Source organism: Leptodactylus fuscus, chromosome 6, assembly GCF_031893055.1.
Source record: "Leptodactylus fuscus isolate aLepFus1 chromosome 6, aLepFus1.hap2, whole genome shotgun sequence".
NCBI classification, from domain to species: domain Eukaryota; kingdom Metazoa; phylum Chordata; class Amphibia; order Anura; family Leptodactylidae; genus Leptodactylus; species Leptodactylus fuscus.
In genome coordinates this window covers 72,493,580-72,507,813 of record NC_134270.1, presented here as the reverse complement: position 1 = coordinate 72,507,813, position 14,234 = coordinate 72,493,580, and the positions used below count along the sequence as shown (strand labels likewise).

General features: G+C 41.4%; 1 protein-coding gene across 2 annotated transcripts in view; it reads left to right on the top strand.

Annotated features, from left to right (window-relative positions):
• LOC142210793 (MOB kinase activator 2-like) overlaps positions 1-12,205 on the top strand; it is a 28,944-nt gene extending 16,739 nt beyond the window's left edge. For both annotated transcript variants that reach the window (XM_075280215.1, XM_075280214.1), the window contains exons 4-6: positions 1,567-1,660; positions 10,496-10,620; positions 11,294-12,205. In XM_075280215.1, coding sequence (XP_075136316.1) covers positions 1,567-1,660; positions 10,496-10,620; positions 11,294-11,571 — 497 coding nt within the window. In that variant the 3' untranslated portion in view covers positions 11,572-12,205. The remainder of the gene's footprint in view (positions 1-1,566; positions 1,661-10,495; positions 10,621-11,293) is intronic.
• The last annotated feature ends 2,029 nt before the right edge of the window (positions 12,206-14,234 follow it).

Sequence of the window (14,234 nt, the reverse complement as noted above, 5' to 3'; positions counted from 1 at the left end):
AAAAGAATCTTCTCTATTTACGGAACGTGCACTCTGGGCGGGCATTCAGGGTGCGCCGTCTTCTTCTTCCCCGCCTCTTCTTCCTCTGATGTCTTTGGGTCCCGTCCTCCTCCGGCGCTTGCTCGCGGACACTGATAAAAAAAAAAATAGCCCAGGCGCATGCGCAGTAGCCGTAGTAGAAGCCGCGTGCTACTGCGCATGCGCCCGGGCTGTTTTTTTTTATCAGTGTCCGCGAGCAAGCGCCGGAGGAGGACGGGACCCGAAGACATCAGAGGAAGAAGAGGCGGGGAAGAAGAAGACGGCGCACCCTGAATGCCCGCCCAGAGTGCACGTTCCGTAAGTAGAGAAGATTCTTTTCTAAGTTATTATTTTAAAACGGGGGGGGGGGGGGGGGGGGGTAGTTTAATTTAACTTTTACAGTGCCTGAATAGTCTTTTTAAAGGCTATGCACGCATATGTGGGGCTCTAGCAGCATGATTTTGCTGATAGAGCCCCTTTAAGTGAACTATCAACATTTAAAGGATGGTTTTCAACAGGAGCCCAGAAACCGGCATTTACATTCCCAACAGTGAGACCCTCACAAACAACTTTTGGCAGGGGGTAACAGCACAATCTGAGATCGCATTGGCTAAACTAGACAATACTTATTAAACTATATAGCGAGCTACAGTCACTTGTCAAGATGCCTCCGCACCAATGTTGTCCCATAGACGAGTGTTGCTTATTCAGCATCTGTTGTTCATTTGATGCTGGAGTTGAAAGGCGGATTACTGGGTCTGACTTCCAATTTCTCATCCAGTTCCTTGACCACAAACTCTCTCCACCCAGCTCTTCAGAATTTTTCATTCTTTGCTGGGAAAGCAGCTCTATTTTCATTGCAATTCCATATCACAGAGGTTAGACATAATATAGAATTATGGTACATAGGAGACCTCCTTGTTAAATATAGATGGCGCCTTTATGGAGCACCACAGAACATGTTGGCAGGTTTTTGCTACCAGAAAAGAGAAGATTAAATGTGATGTTTGACCCTTAAAAGTTGCTTGTGATCCAGAATCCTTGGCCACTGCTTGCTATTAAATGATGAATATAATAACCTCTAGTCACTGATGCATTATGCAGCAACTGTTGACTGTATGACTGTCGCTCTCCATTTTCCCTTTTATATGGAAAGTTGGCTTCATCTTCAGTGTGGTCGATCCTTCAGAACAAACAGATAACAGGGCTTGTTGGCATATATAAATATTAGATGTCTACGGGCAGCCAAAAGAGGACCTGGCAACTTCATTCTTACATGACCTTAGTGGATGGGGTGTGTTCCTACACAGTTTCACCCAGTCTGGTTGGTCCTGACCCTATCTGAGTATATAAAGGGCACACCCTATTGACTAGGGGAATGGTAATGCTCTGTCTTCAGTGCATTCCTATATTTCCAGGAGAAATAACATAGCAACATAGTGAAGAGTTCTAATAAAATTATGCTTTTGAGTCTTGTAATAATTGTAATAACTTTTCTATCCTTTGGTTTATTAACTTGTTTTGTCTTTTCTCTTTCCTTTCTTTTAGCCTCTGCCTTTTACAACCATGTCAGTCTCATGTATGGGTCTATATCAGAATTCTGCACAATATCATCTTGTCCAACGATGAAGGCCTGGTCAACGTAAGTACTCCATGTGTATGAGGAAAAATTAACCCTCCTGTTTCTATTCAAATGAATCCCTTCTTGCATGTGTAATAGTATAACCGATCATATACCATTGAACTTTTATTTTTAAAAAATGTATGCATTGTATTTGGTCACCTGCACATTGCTGTGTTAGATCTGTATGCTGGTCTCTATTGTACAGGTTGGTACTATGGCACCCTCAGGGGTTCCTGTCTTCACCCAGCTCTATAGTCTCATACTGTATACAGCAGTGAAGTTGTGGTGAGGTAGAGGCTTCTCACATCATACATTACTATGTTGCAGGGAGTCTGAATTTTGTCTGGGAAATCTGGATTCCTCTGTGTATGAGGCCTAAGCTTGTTGCATGGTCTATATTTGTATGACAGACAGCAATAGATGGAGTAGATCACATAGGAAATGTCCTTTTCCTGCAGTAGTTGAATTAGTAGTTGTTTCAGGGGTGTAATACATTGCTGGGAGAAATGAAGCCCACTTCAGGGTCACATAGATGCCCCCTGGCTATGAGTTATTTCCCTTGGCTTGTTTCCTGCTCATTGTGACATTGTAGGCCTCATGATCAGTGAATTATTAACTTGCGACCAAGGCTGCGTGAACACTTCATCTGTCGCTCCATGATGGAAACCGTACAGGATTACAGGAGTTATAATGGGGGCTGTACAAGACTCACAATTATCACATACTATAGTTATCAGGGTTACTGGTCTGCTGAGCTAAAGCTGTTCATAGCAAATTACCTATGTTGGAGAATCAAACCAATAAATTAATATCAAGGGGCATGTCCCTTACCCAACATCTTCTTTCTTTCTTTTTTTTTCTTTTTTTTTTTTTAATTGAAATTTACAGTGAATATTCTCAGTCTCCTGTTTCTTCCATATATATACAATGACCTATTCCACATTACTATGTTATTTATTTTTGGCTATAAGTGGCTTAAAGGAGCTGTTCGGAATCAGAAAACCATGGTTACTTTCTTCTAGAAACCACCTCACCTGTCTATGGTTTGGGTCTGGTATCACAGCTCAGCTCCATTCAAGTGAAGGGGACTGACCTGTAGTACCAAACTCAGCCTGAGGACAGTTGGGGCACTATTTCTCATATACTGTGTACAGCTTAAGGTTCTATTTATCTCATAGGCATGAAATAGACAACTAAAGGTCTTTCATTATTGGTAAGGCCATGTTTTTGTTTTACATAGTGAAGGGTCTGAGGGGGCATTGCATGACATCAGAAAGGGTTCATGTCAAGCGTCACCTTAACAGTCCCTGCATTAAGCAAAGCATATTAATGTATATATACAAAGAAAGTATATATACAAACCTTTAGCTACATGGTCTTGCCATGGCTTAAATCATTGAGTCTTGGTTATGACCAATTTCTATAGAAATTGAGATTTTTTATTTTTTCATCCCAAAGTATTGGGAGCCATACAGATGTTATCCTTCTATAAAAGAGACACATGATCCAATGAAATTCTCTCGTAATGTGTCCTTTGTTTCCTATGAACTGCCCCCTCTCTAAAAGGGCAATATTCTGCAGAAAGCACAAAACATTCTGATGATAAACATGTACAAGTATAGGCCTGCATAGCTACTTCTGCACATAAGGAATCCGGCTGCACCTTTTAAAGGATAAAAATTCCTTCTCCACTTGGCATGGAGCCTGGTTTGAAGGGGGGAGTGAAAACATCATAAAATGTCTGTGCTAAATTTAACTGGATTCTCTCTGGACAGTTCCAATGTTTATTGGACCAATATAAACATTATAGAGAAATGGCAAGTCATGAAAATGTCGACACATTCACATTTAGGGTGAATTTATACCTCATTGAACCCAATAAATCACATTTACAAATAAGAAAACTTGATTAAGTAGAAGAGAGCGCTGGAATGTCCGTGTACTAGAGAGCTCGCATCCACTAAACTTCTAAGGCGCTCGCCAAGTTTGTGTAGCTGATGATCTTTTACAGGAGTTAAGAGGGTTTATCTGATACAATGGATATATTTTATGTAACCTATGCTAACAACCATGCAACCAAAATACAAACATGCTATATAGTTGAGCCTTTAGTGCTGGTCACTTTTCTGTCTTGCAGTATATACAAGGTAGCCTTATGTGAGCTTACAAGCCTTTTTGGTAGCACCACCTGCTGTCTATTCCATTGTGCCCTTGAATTTTAGCAGTGTAGCCCTGATCCTAGACTGTCTGCTGCAACCTCGGCATATTTAAAGGGATCCTATTATTAAAACTCAATTTTTTCTCACTAGCACGTTGGAATAGCCTTAAGGAAGGCTTCTAGGCCTGGGGCCTAGGGCAAAGCTGACTGCGCATGCCCGCCGGCCACAAGAAAATGGCAGCCTAAACAGTATTGTAAGCGGCCATTTTCTTGTGGCCGGCGGGCATGTGATGTGTTAGTCACGAAAAACTGAGTTTTAATGATAGGATCCCTTTAAAGCTACTTTAGCATGTCAATCGGGGATGCAAACATTTCCATTAATACGTGGTCCTTAAAGTGATCTTTGTAATGATACATAAAAGAATGAATCCACACAAAATGTTAAACCTATAAATGACATGTTCATGATAAAAGGTGAAGATTCTCTTTAACCTAAAAACATCCCCTGGATATGAGCAATGACTAGTATTTACCAAGTCTGCTTATATTTGTGAGTTTATGGTTCTCCGAATTGTTGAAGGGCCTGCTAAGCTACATTCTTGTGAATGGCAGTAAAATGGTTTTCTTCCCTGTGTTGTTGACAGACAGGATACTTTGTCGTCATCGCTATCATCATTACCGACACATAATGCAGGATTGTGCAAACTCCATCAAAATACATAAGGAGGCAAGAACATTGCCCGAGGAATAGAGTCTTGCATAAAAGAGCAATCCTATGGCAGATTAGTTGTACACAGGTTAACATCAAGTAGCTTTGACTTTAATGACGTGGCTTAAAATAGTGCTGTATTTTTTGTCCCTTCTTCTTACTCAAACATTGGGTTTGGCATATTGTCAATATTCGTAACAGGAAGTCTTGTGAAGAGGACAGGCCCACTAATGGAATTCAGTATACTGACAAGAACATAACACTGTAAAATGAGAGGTAAAGGTGAAATGACAAGGGCAATGAGCAGAGAACAGTCTATGGTCTTCATAGAAATCTACGTAGACTCGAGGTCTCTGCACCGGTTTAGGTCAGGGAGAGGGCATTTGACTTTTCTTATTTTATATTCTTATTAGTCAGCTTTTTATTCTACCTAAAATAGGACCTCTCTTGCCCAGAGAGTATTACAGTTCAGCTGTCTCTATACTCCATGACAAAAAAAAATAGGCACCAAGAAGGAGTTGTTGGATTGAATTAAACTTTGTGTATGAATGTAAGTCACATGTATATGGAAGTAATTACAATATTGCAGTGATAGGAGGCTCTTGTACACCCTTGGGCCACCTCTAGCCTGGGTAGATACGGATGGATGAGGAGGCATATAGGTCGCACCTGCGGCACATTTGCCTGTAACCACCTACTCAGTTGCCAAATGCTGGCAGCCTAGCTGGTCCCATAAATGCTTAATTGTCGAAAAATCTGGTGATCATACAGCCAAGGAAGTGTTGCAATCTGGCAGAGTCTGAAGGTTTGAAGCCATCACCAAAAGGCCTCCATATTGAAACCCGACTGTCATTGGATTGCAAACAGAACCTGGATTTCCTTTTAAAGACTATACAATTCCAGTCCATATCAGTCCAGGTTTCAGGACAAACAGAGGCAGCCCCAACAACTGCACTGTAATGTTGTGAAAGGAAAGGTGAATGGGCCAGAACATTACAATGCCTTTCCTACATGAAAAATGCGTGGGAAGGAGTTCAACCATGGATCAGTACCAGTGAACTGGCCATTGGGTCGCCTTTCCTGTACATACACAGGCTTTATCCTGGTGGAAGGGAATAGTGAAGTTGTGGTCTCTTATATGTCTGCCACTTAATTTAAGAAGTAGTCCCATGTATCTTGTCTGGTTGCTGCCTATGATCCAGTCGTCACAATTGGGCAGCACATCTATAGCAACCAGTCTGTCTTGGATCACTCTAGTCTTCAGTCAACTGAAGGGGCAACGCTTACTGCCAAATAAATTTTAGTAGAGACCCTTAGGCAGTGTTCTAATGCCATGGTTGCTGAGTATGGACGAAACCCCATCCAATGATCACAAGACCATTATCCACAATCATTTGTGCAATTTAATGGCACATACAGATAGGGGTTTGTCTGTATGTGGCAGCTGCAATGTTGGTATACCGCCTTATAATATTCTAATGTCAGAAAGTGTTTGGGACTTGGCCTCCACATGTTCAGAAAAAGAGACCAGTTTAGATGGCCTCTCTACCCATGGCACTACCATCAATATTAGCAGAAGATCTATGGTGCTTGTTTCCCAAGGGGTTAAGATTTGGGAAATCCAATGTTATACTTGTCTGTGTATGAGGCATGAAAACACTGCCTTGTTGATATGAAGTTGCCATGTAACTTGTATACACAGAAACAGCTGACATGGGCCTTGGGGACATATAATTAGCTCCCTGTGCACCTGCTTCCTTCTCTCCCAGGAATAGACGTGGTCTCAGGCAGGCACCATCTTCTCATTTCAGCTTTTATCTCTGCCTTATTAAAAAAACAAAAACAACAAAAAAACTCCCATTAAATATGCACAATTCAGTATTTTTTTTTTCTTTGCAACATTGGTGGTCTACTGGGAACATTGGAAATAGCATTATAAAGCTGAAGACAATTAACATGACTGGATGGATATCTGGTATTTAGGACAGAGAACCTGTCACTATTTAACCTCATGAAATAAATCTTAAGTGTGTGTACAGGTCCTTTTGGATTAGGTCTCAGGTTATTTAGATAATGATTGCTGTAGTCTAAGGGAAAGAATGCAAGTATTCAATCTAATAAATTATGCTTACAATATGTATACTAGGTAAAGAGGAGTCCCAGTGTTGTATTTGAGCCTACAGTAGCACATAGTCCTAATATAATCACTATGTAGCGTTTGTTTTTTAACCCCAACCTTTCAAAAGCTATAACTTTATTTTTCCGTTCACATACCCATATGAAACCTTATTTTTTTGTGGGACAAATTGTACTTTATAATGGTACCATTTAATATTCTGTATGATGGGAAGCAGGCTTTGCTTTTATGAAGAATATGCAGCCAAAATTGCAAGTTAGGCTAGGTTCCCGTCTGCCCTGGGACTTGAGTGACGGAGATTCCAAACTAAAACAGCGGTTACCGGCAGATTCATAGACTATAATGGGGCCAGTCGGGTGTCCACTGTTTTCCTACTGAAACTGGCAGAGAGAAAAGTCCTCCATGCAGGACTTTTCTCTCCACTGATTTTTGGCGCTTTCTTCAGAGACTCCAACGCAGATATAAACTTTTTCTTTGGTGACACCAATCTTTACACAGTTTGTGTTATGTTGTAACCTTTTAAAGGAAAAAAAAATGCCCAAAACTTTTGGGAAAAAAATAAATTCTTTTGAGTTGCTATAATCTGACACCTGTAACTTCTATATATTTCTGTATATGAGACTGCATAAGGCATTTTCAGATGATAATTAAAGGCATTGCCGCCAGGCAGGGGAGAACCTGCCCCTTTCGCCGCCCGAGGCAAACTACAGAAAGCTGCCCCCCCCCCCCGGAGGAGGGGGCGGGGTGGAGCGCGAAGAGGGTGGGGCGAAGCAAAGGGGCGGGGCTTAGTGGCGTTCGCAGGCAGAGAGCAGGCACGGAGATGACCTGCTCTCTGCCTGAGCGTGAGGGGAGGCTGCTGGAGCAGCCTTGCTCCAGTGGCCTCCCCAATCCACCGCTCAGTGCCAAGCCAGTCCAGGACAGCTTGTCCTGGACTGGCTTAGGTAATCAAAAATGCCGGCCTCCCTGTGGCCCTGACATAGCGCCGCCTGAAGCGCTCGCTTCAGGTCGCCTCATGGGAGGTGCGTCGCTGCCGCCAGGTCTCTACGGCACATCAGTTCCTGTGGAGCCGCCATGTTTATGGACCCAACTTCCACTGTAATAGCACGGCGAATGTCAGTTAAGGGTTAAAAGTAGTCTACCACCTCCGCAAGCATATTCAAGTGTCATTGTCATGTTACAGAACACATTATGGTGATAAACATCATACCTTTGTTATGTGCATCGCTTTTGTAGATTTGGAGAAAAACAACTTGCATTCCTATGTGAATGAGGCACAGACCTTCAGCTCTCTGGAGCTTTGCTCTTGCTGCTCTAGTATGGGTGATGTCATAACAGTGGGAGGATCAACTTGCACTGATTGGGGTGGCTCAAACAGAAGATGGTATGAGGCCCAGATCATATCTGCGTTAGGTATTCGGTATATTCAGAACGCATTAAAAAGTGGCTAGCTAAGAAACCACACAGACCCCATAGACTATATGTGGTTTCTGCTTGGTTTGAACGTGAAAAATGTCGCTTGCAGTACTTTTCCCTCCGCATGATTCATGCAGACACCGAGCGGAAACCGCTCGGACCCCCTTATAGTCTATGGGGTCTGTGTGGTTTCTAAGCTAACGGCTTTTAATGCATTCAGTATTCCGTATGGGGGTCCCCAAGCGGACTCCCAGAATGGAATACTGAATGAAGATGTGAACCGATCCTGAGTGGCAAGAGCAGTATGGCAGAGAGTTGTTGGCCTGCCCCTCTGTGCAACAATTGCCATCTCGAAGGTATGATGTTTATCACTGTAATGTGCTCAGTAATGCGGTGGTGACAGTTGAATGTCTTTGGGGGAGGTGGTAAGCTTCCCCTAAAGTCCACAACAATTTTAAAGGAATTCTACCATTAAAATCAAATTTTTTTTCTCACTAACACGTAGGAATAGCCTTAAGAAAGGCTATTCCTCTCCTACCTTTAGATGTCTTCTCCCCGCCGCCGTTCGATAGACATGCCGGTATTCATTGGTGTGCAAATGAATTCTCTTGCAGCAGTGAGGGCACCACAATGTTGCGAGAGAACTCTCCAGTGCCGCCTCCATCTTCTGCAGGAACTGCCTCTTCACGCGTCTTCTTCTGGCGCTGGCGGTCAAACTTCTAGGCCTTGGGCAGAGCCGACTGCGCATGCCCACGGTCACAAGAAAAATGCCCGCTTACAAAGTAAGGACTCCTGGGACCATTGTCACAGGCCTGATTTCCCAATTAGGTAAACTGGTCCATGAAAAAAAAAAAGATTTTGCACAGATCCACCTGAAAAACAGCTTTGCTTCTGCTTTGTCAAGTGAATATAGTCAACTGCAGCCATAGTATCAAAGTCACGTGATGATGAAGAGGAGTGGTATGGTTGCTCTACTAGGACACACAAGAAGAAACTGCTGGGATATTTTTTGTGCATTGTCTATTTTTAGTATTTAGTTATGCAATGCAGGTAGTTTTCAGATAAGCAGTTGTTATCATAAGAAGCTTCACAGTTGTGATGAAATCACATGAAATTCTAGCTTCCCTGTTTATGGTTTTTATATATTGGCTCAGGCATTTGTATACTTATTAAACAGTAAACATTTACACCCACAACGAAATGTTAAAGTGAACCTTCAGTTATAAACAGCTTTTCATAAAGGAATAGTAGTACAGGTTAATATATCTTATTAAAGAAATAGGGTTTCTTCTCCACTTTTCAGGCAGTTACTTTCTCCATGTTACGGTAATTTATAAAGAGAGGAGAAGGGATAGAAAAGACACTCAGATAATTGCTGCTGTTCCACTCTTTTTTTTAACATTGATAGGTTGAAGATAAGAGGTTGTTAGTACACAGAATAAAGGAATAAATCAATTAAGCAGGAGAATCTTACCCAACAGTGCAGGTGATGCAGTGAATACTCTGCCCATTTACGCTGTAGTGAATGGGAGTTATGGAAACAGTGTGAGTGCTCTTTACAAAATGTACACATTTTTTGTGTACACAACTGGTACTCTTTATGTGTATACGTTCCTAATCAGCTATTCAATCCAAAGTTACCCTTGAATTGTCTCTTTTCACATATATCATGTGCTGCAGAGTATGTCACACTATACACACCATAAATATAGCATTGCTTGAATGACCAAGACTATAACCCAAGTCTGGATACAGCCTTTATCCTAGCCTTTCCTATGCTATAGTTCACATCACTCTACTCTCTGGAGTTTACATTTCCAAGTAGTATATCATTTTTTTGGACAATATATGTTATGACAATCTATAAACTTTGGGACTGGCATACAATGATCGATGGTATAGAGCAGAATGAATGTGTGATCATTGGAACCTGATAGGTCCCGGATTATCAGATATTCTGGGTTATTGGGTGTTTCTAGAAAGTACCTATAAATCTTCCATTGTATTTCCATGTGGTTGTGCCACAGTGCGGTAATAGTGTGGTTTGTTGTCTACTCATGCTGCCAGATGTGAATACTCCCTCTTTATTACACCAGATACGTTGTCTTCTTCCAGACCCTTAACATTCCACAGATTAACAATCAGACTTTCTGATTTTATCAATTGCCAAATAAAAACTAGACCGGCAGTATAGCCAAGGCCAGAGCAAATGCAGATCATGGACGAACAGTACAGTATACACAGTATAGGTATCTGATTTATTTTTTATTTTTTTTATAATGAGCAATAACTTTATAATATCAGGCCATGCAGTAGTTAAACTGACAACATATACATTGCTTGAATGATTCACATACTAGGGTAACGTGTGTAAAATTCCTGGCAAGGCCCACATCTGGGCCAAGACATTTATGTTTTGTATGTTTATGTCTCCAGGCAGATCCAGTGGACGGATGAGAAAGGACGCAAGAGAAAATGTTCCGGCCCACAATATGCAGACTATGCTGCCAGCATTGTTCAGAAAATCCTGACAAACGAAGACTTGGTTCCTACTAAACATAGTGAGTAATTCATCTTTCCCTTAGGGTTTCTCGCTTCTTTGCTCCAAGCACGTTCTGTGTAATATCATAGCATGTTATATGTTTACATTAGAAAACCCTGAACCTCAGTAATAGAGGGGTGCAAAGCAGCTATACCTCCTGGTGGACCTGGCATGGCCATGTATTTCACAAAGAGGACTTTATGAGATAAAAGTGTTGAGATTTTATATAAACTGATTTTATATAAACTTCATTTTCCCTGTGTTGGGGAGGGGGTTTTTGGAGGCTGATTTTGAGGTGGATTCAGCGTCAAAATCCTCGCCAAAAACTCTGTGTGAACTGACCCTTTAAGTGACCTAAACTTCAGGTTGCTCTAGGTGTGGTTACCTTAACCCTTAAGTACTATCATGGTGTCTATAATACACCACTACCATACACGTATCATTATGATAGACACCATAATAGTACTTAAGGGTTAAACTTTTTTTATTTTTTTATTGTGATAGCATTATGGCCATCTGAATGTGACCTCATCTCGATAAGTCTCTGTGTCCTTCTTACTTTTGCTCCATCTTAATGGGAATATTCAGTGAGACACTAATTTTAATTGAGCACTTTTTATTGTTTTGTTTTTTGCTTGCCACTTCCATGTTTTTGATTTAAATTTTCAATATTTTTTTTTTTATTTCTGCAGGTAAAGAATTTTCAAAAGCCTTCAGACCAGCTATCCAGAAGACCTTCCGACTCCTGTTTCACCTTCTGGGTCACATCTACACTTGTCACTTCAGAACAGTGGTGAACCTTGAACTGCATCCCCATCTTAATACTCTGTACCTGCACCTCCTCCTCTTCTGTGCAGAATTTCACCTCCTTGATTCCAAAGAAATGGCCTTAAGTGAAGACTTAACCACAGCCTTGATACATTCCAGCCCACCACCTCGAACCTCAGGAAGCCATTCCCGTAATACTTGAGGCAACACAGTAAATAGGCCCCTATTTTTTTTTCTACATATACTGCCACCAGAACGTTACCATTATGAATATAGCAAAATCTATAATATTCTGTGTAATCTAATTTTTGGCATGGCACCTTGAGCAGAGCCTCTGATTGCCAAGTACAGGTTACAATGTACAATCCTAGACGTGTTGTGGAGCCATCTTGCGAGATACGTATGATGAAGGCATATTGCCGCATAGCACAGAGCTGGTTTGAGCTGACTGTACAGTGAGGGACCCAACCAGTGCATCAAGCAGAAACCAAACGAATATGCATCGATTCACAAATCTGCTAAGACAAGCAAAGGACACTCAGTGCTCACAAAGGCATTTTATATGTTACCAGGCAGAAAATGGTTTCTGTTGGCGAAGTTGTTTTGTGTAACACTGGATAACATATACAGACTTTTACACGTAAATTTTGCAAAGGTCATATTCTCCAGAATGGGCACTTCTTCTTTTTTTGTTTGTTTGTTTGTTTGTTTTATAACAAGTATATTTTAATTTAATTAATTATAAATTCTAATTTCCCATCTTAAGGACATGGATAGAGCTGACCGTTACATGTATATTTTACTTCAGGTGATATGTTACTTTTTCTTATGGAAAAAAAAAAAAAGCACTTATCTTTTGTAATTTATTCATTTAAGTAAAAAAAAAAAAAAATACAAAAAAACATTTACTTTATATATAAAAAAAAATTATAAAACATCTGTGTATTTGCATTTTTTCTTCTTATTGAACTAATTCTTAACCTATACAGTGCATCAGACACTTTGGAAACACAAGTAACAGCTAGTCTGAGGTTAAAGAGGACCTTTCATGGTTTGGGGCACAGGCAGTTCTATAAACTGTGGGAAAGTCAGCGCACTGTTGGCTTTCCTGATCTGTGCCCCAGGTGAAGAGCTAGCAGTTCTGGTACTGTAGCTCTTCACAGTCAGAAGGGCGTTTCTGACACTCTGTCAGGAGCGTGCTTCTGTACAAGCAGCGCCAATAGCGCTGTACTGTGTGAGCGGGGAGAAACGCCCCCTCCCTCTGCTCACAGTACTCGTCCATAGACGAGTATTATCAGGAGGGGAGGGCGCGTTCCTCCTCGGTCGCAGAGCACAGCGCTATTGGCGCTGCTTGTACAGAAGGACGCTCCTGACAGAGTGTCAGAAACGCCCTTCTGACTGTGAAGAGCTATGGTACCAAGACCGCTAGCTCTTCACTCGGGGCACAAATCGGGAAAGCCGACAGTACGCTGAATTCAGCGCACTTTTGGCTTTCCAGCAGTATATACAGTCCTATGAAAAAGTTTGGGCACCCCTATTAATCTTCATCATTTTTAGTTCTAAATATTTTGGTATTTGCAACAGCCATTTCAGTTTGATATATCTAATAACTGATGGACACAGTAATATTTCAGGATTGAAATGAGGTTTATTGTACTAACAGAAAATGCGCAATATGCATTAAACCAAAATTTGACCGGTGCAAAAGTATGGGCACCTCAACAGAAAAGTGACATTAATATTTAGTACATCCTCCTTTTGCAAAGATAACAGCCTCTAGTCGCTTCCTGTAGCTTTTAATCAGTTCCTGGATCCTGGATAAAGGTATTTTGGACAAACAATTCAAGTTCAGTTAAGTTAGATGGTCGCCGAGCATGGACAGCCCGCTTCAAATCATCCCACAGATGTTCAATGATATTCAGGTCTGGGGACTGGGATGGCCATTCCAGAACATTGTAATTGTTCCTCTGCATGAATGCCTGAGGATTTGGAGCGGTGTTTTGGATCATTGTCTTGCTGAAATATCCATCCCCGGCGTAACTTCAACTTCGTCACTGATTCTTGAACATTATTCTCAAGAATCTGCTGATACTGAGTGGAATCCATGCGACCCTCAACTTTAACAAGATTCCTGGTGCCGGCATTGGCCACACAACCCCAAAGCATGATGGAACCTCCACCAAATTTTACAGTGGGTAGCATGTTTTTTTCTTGGAATGCTGTTTCTTTTTGGACGCCATGCATAACGCCTTTTTTTTATAACCAAACAACTCAATTTTTGTTTCCAAAATGAAGCTGCCTTGTCCAAATGTGCTTTTTCATACCTCAGGCAACTCTATTTGTGGCGTACGTGCAGAAACGGCTTCTTTCTCATCACTCTCCCATACAGCTTCTATTTGTGCAAAGTGCGCTGTATAGTTGACCGATGCACAGTGACACCATCTGCAGCAAGATGATGCTGCAGCTCTTTGGAGGTGGTCTGTGGATTGTCCTTGACTGTTCTCACCATTCTTCTTCTCTGCCTTTCTGATATTTTTCTTGGCCTGCCACTTCTGGGCTTAACAAGAACTGTCCCTGTGGTCTTCCATTTCCTTACTATGTTCCTCACAGTGGAAACTGACAGGTTAAATCTCTGAGACAACTTTTTGTATCCTTCCCCTGAACAACTATGTTGAACAATCTTTGTTTTCAGATCATTTGAGAGCGGGCTGTCCATGTTCGGCAACCATCAAACTTAACTGAACTTGAATTGTTTTGTAGAAAGAAATGGTCCAAAATACCTTCATCCAGGATCCAGGAACTGATTAAAAGCTACAGGAAGCGACTAGAGGCTGTTATCTTTGCAAAAGGAGGATGTACTAAATA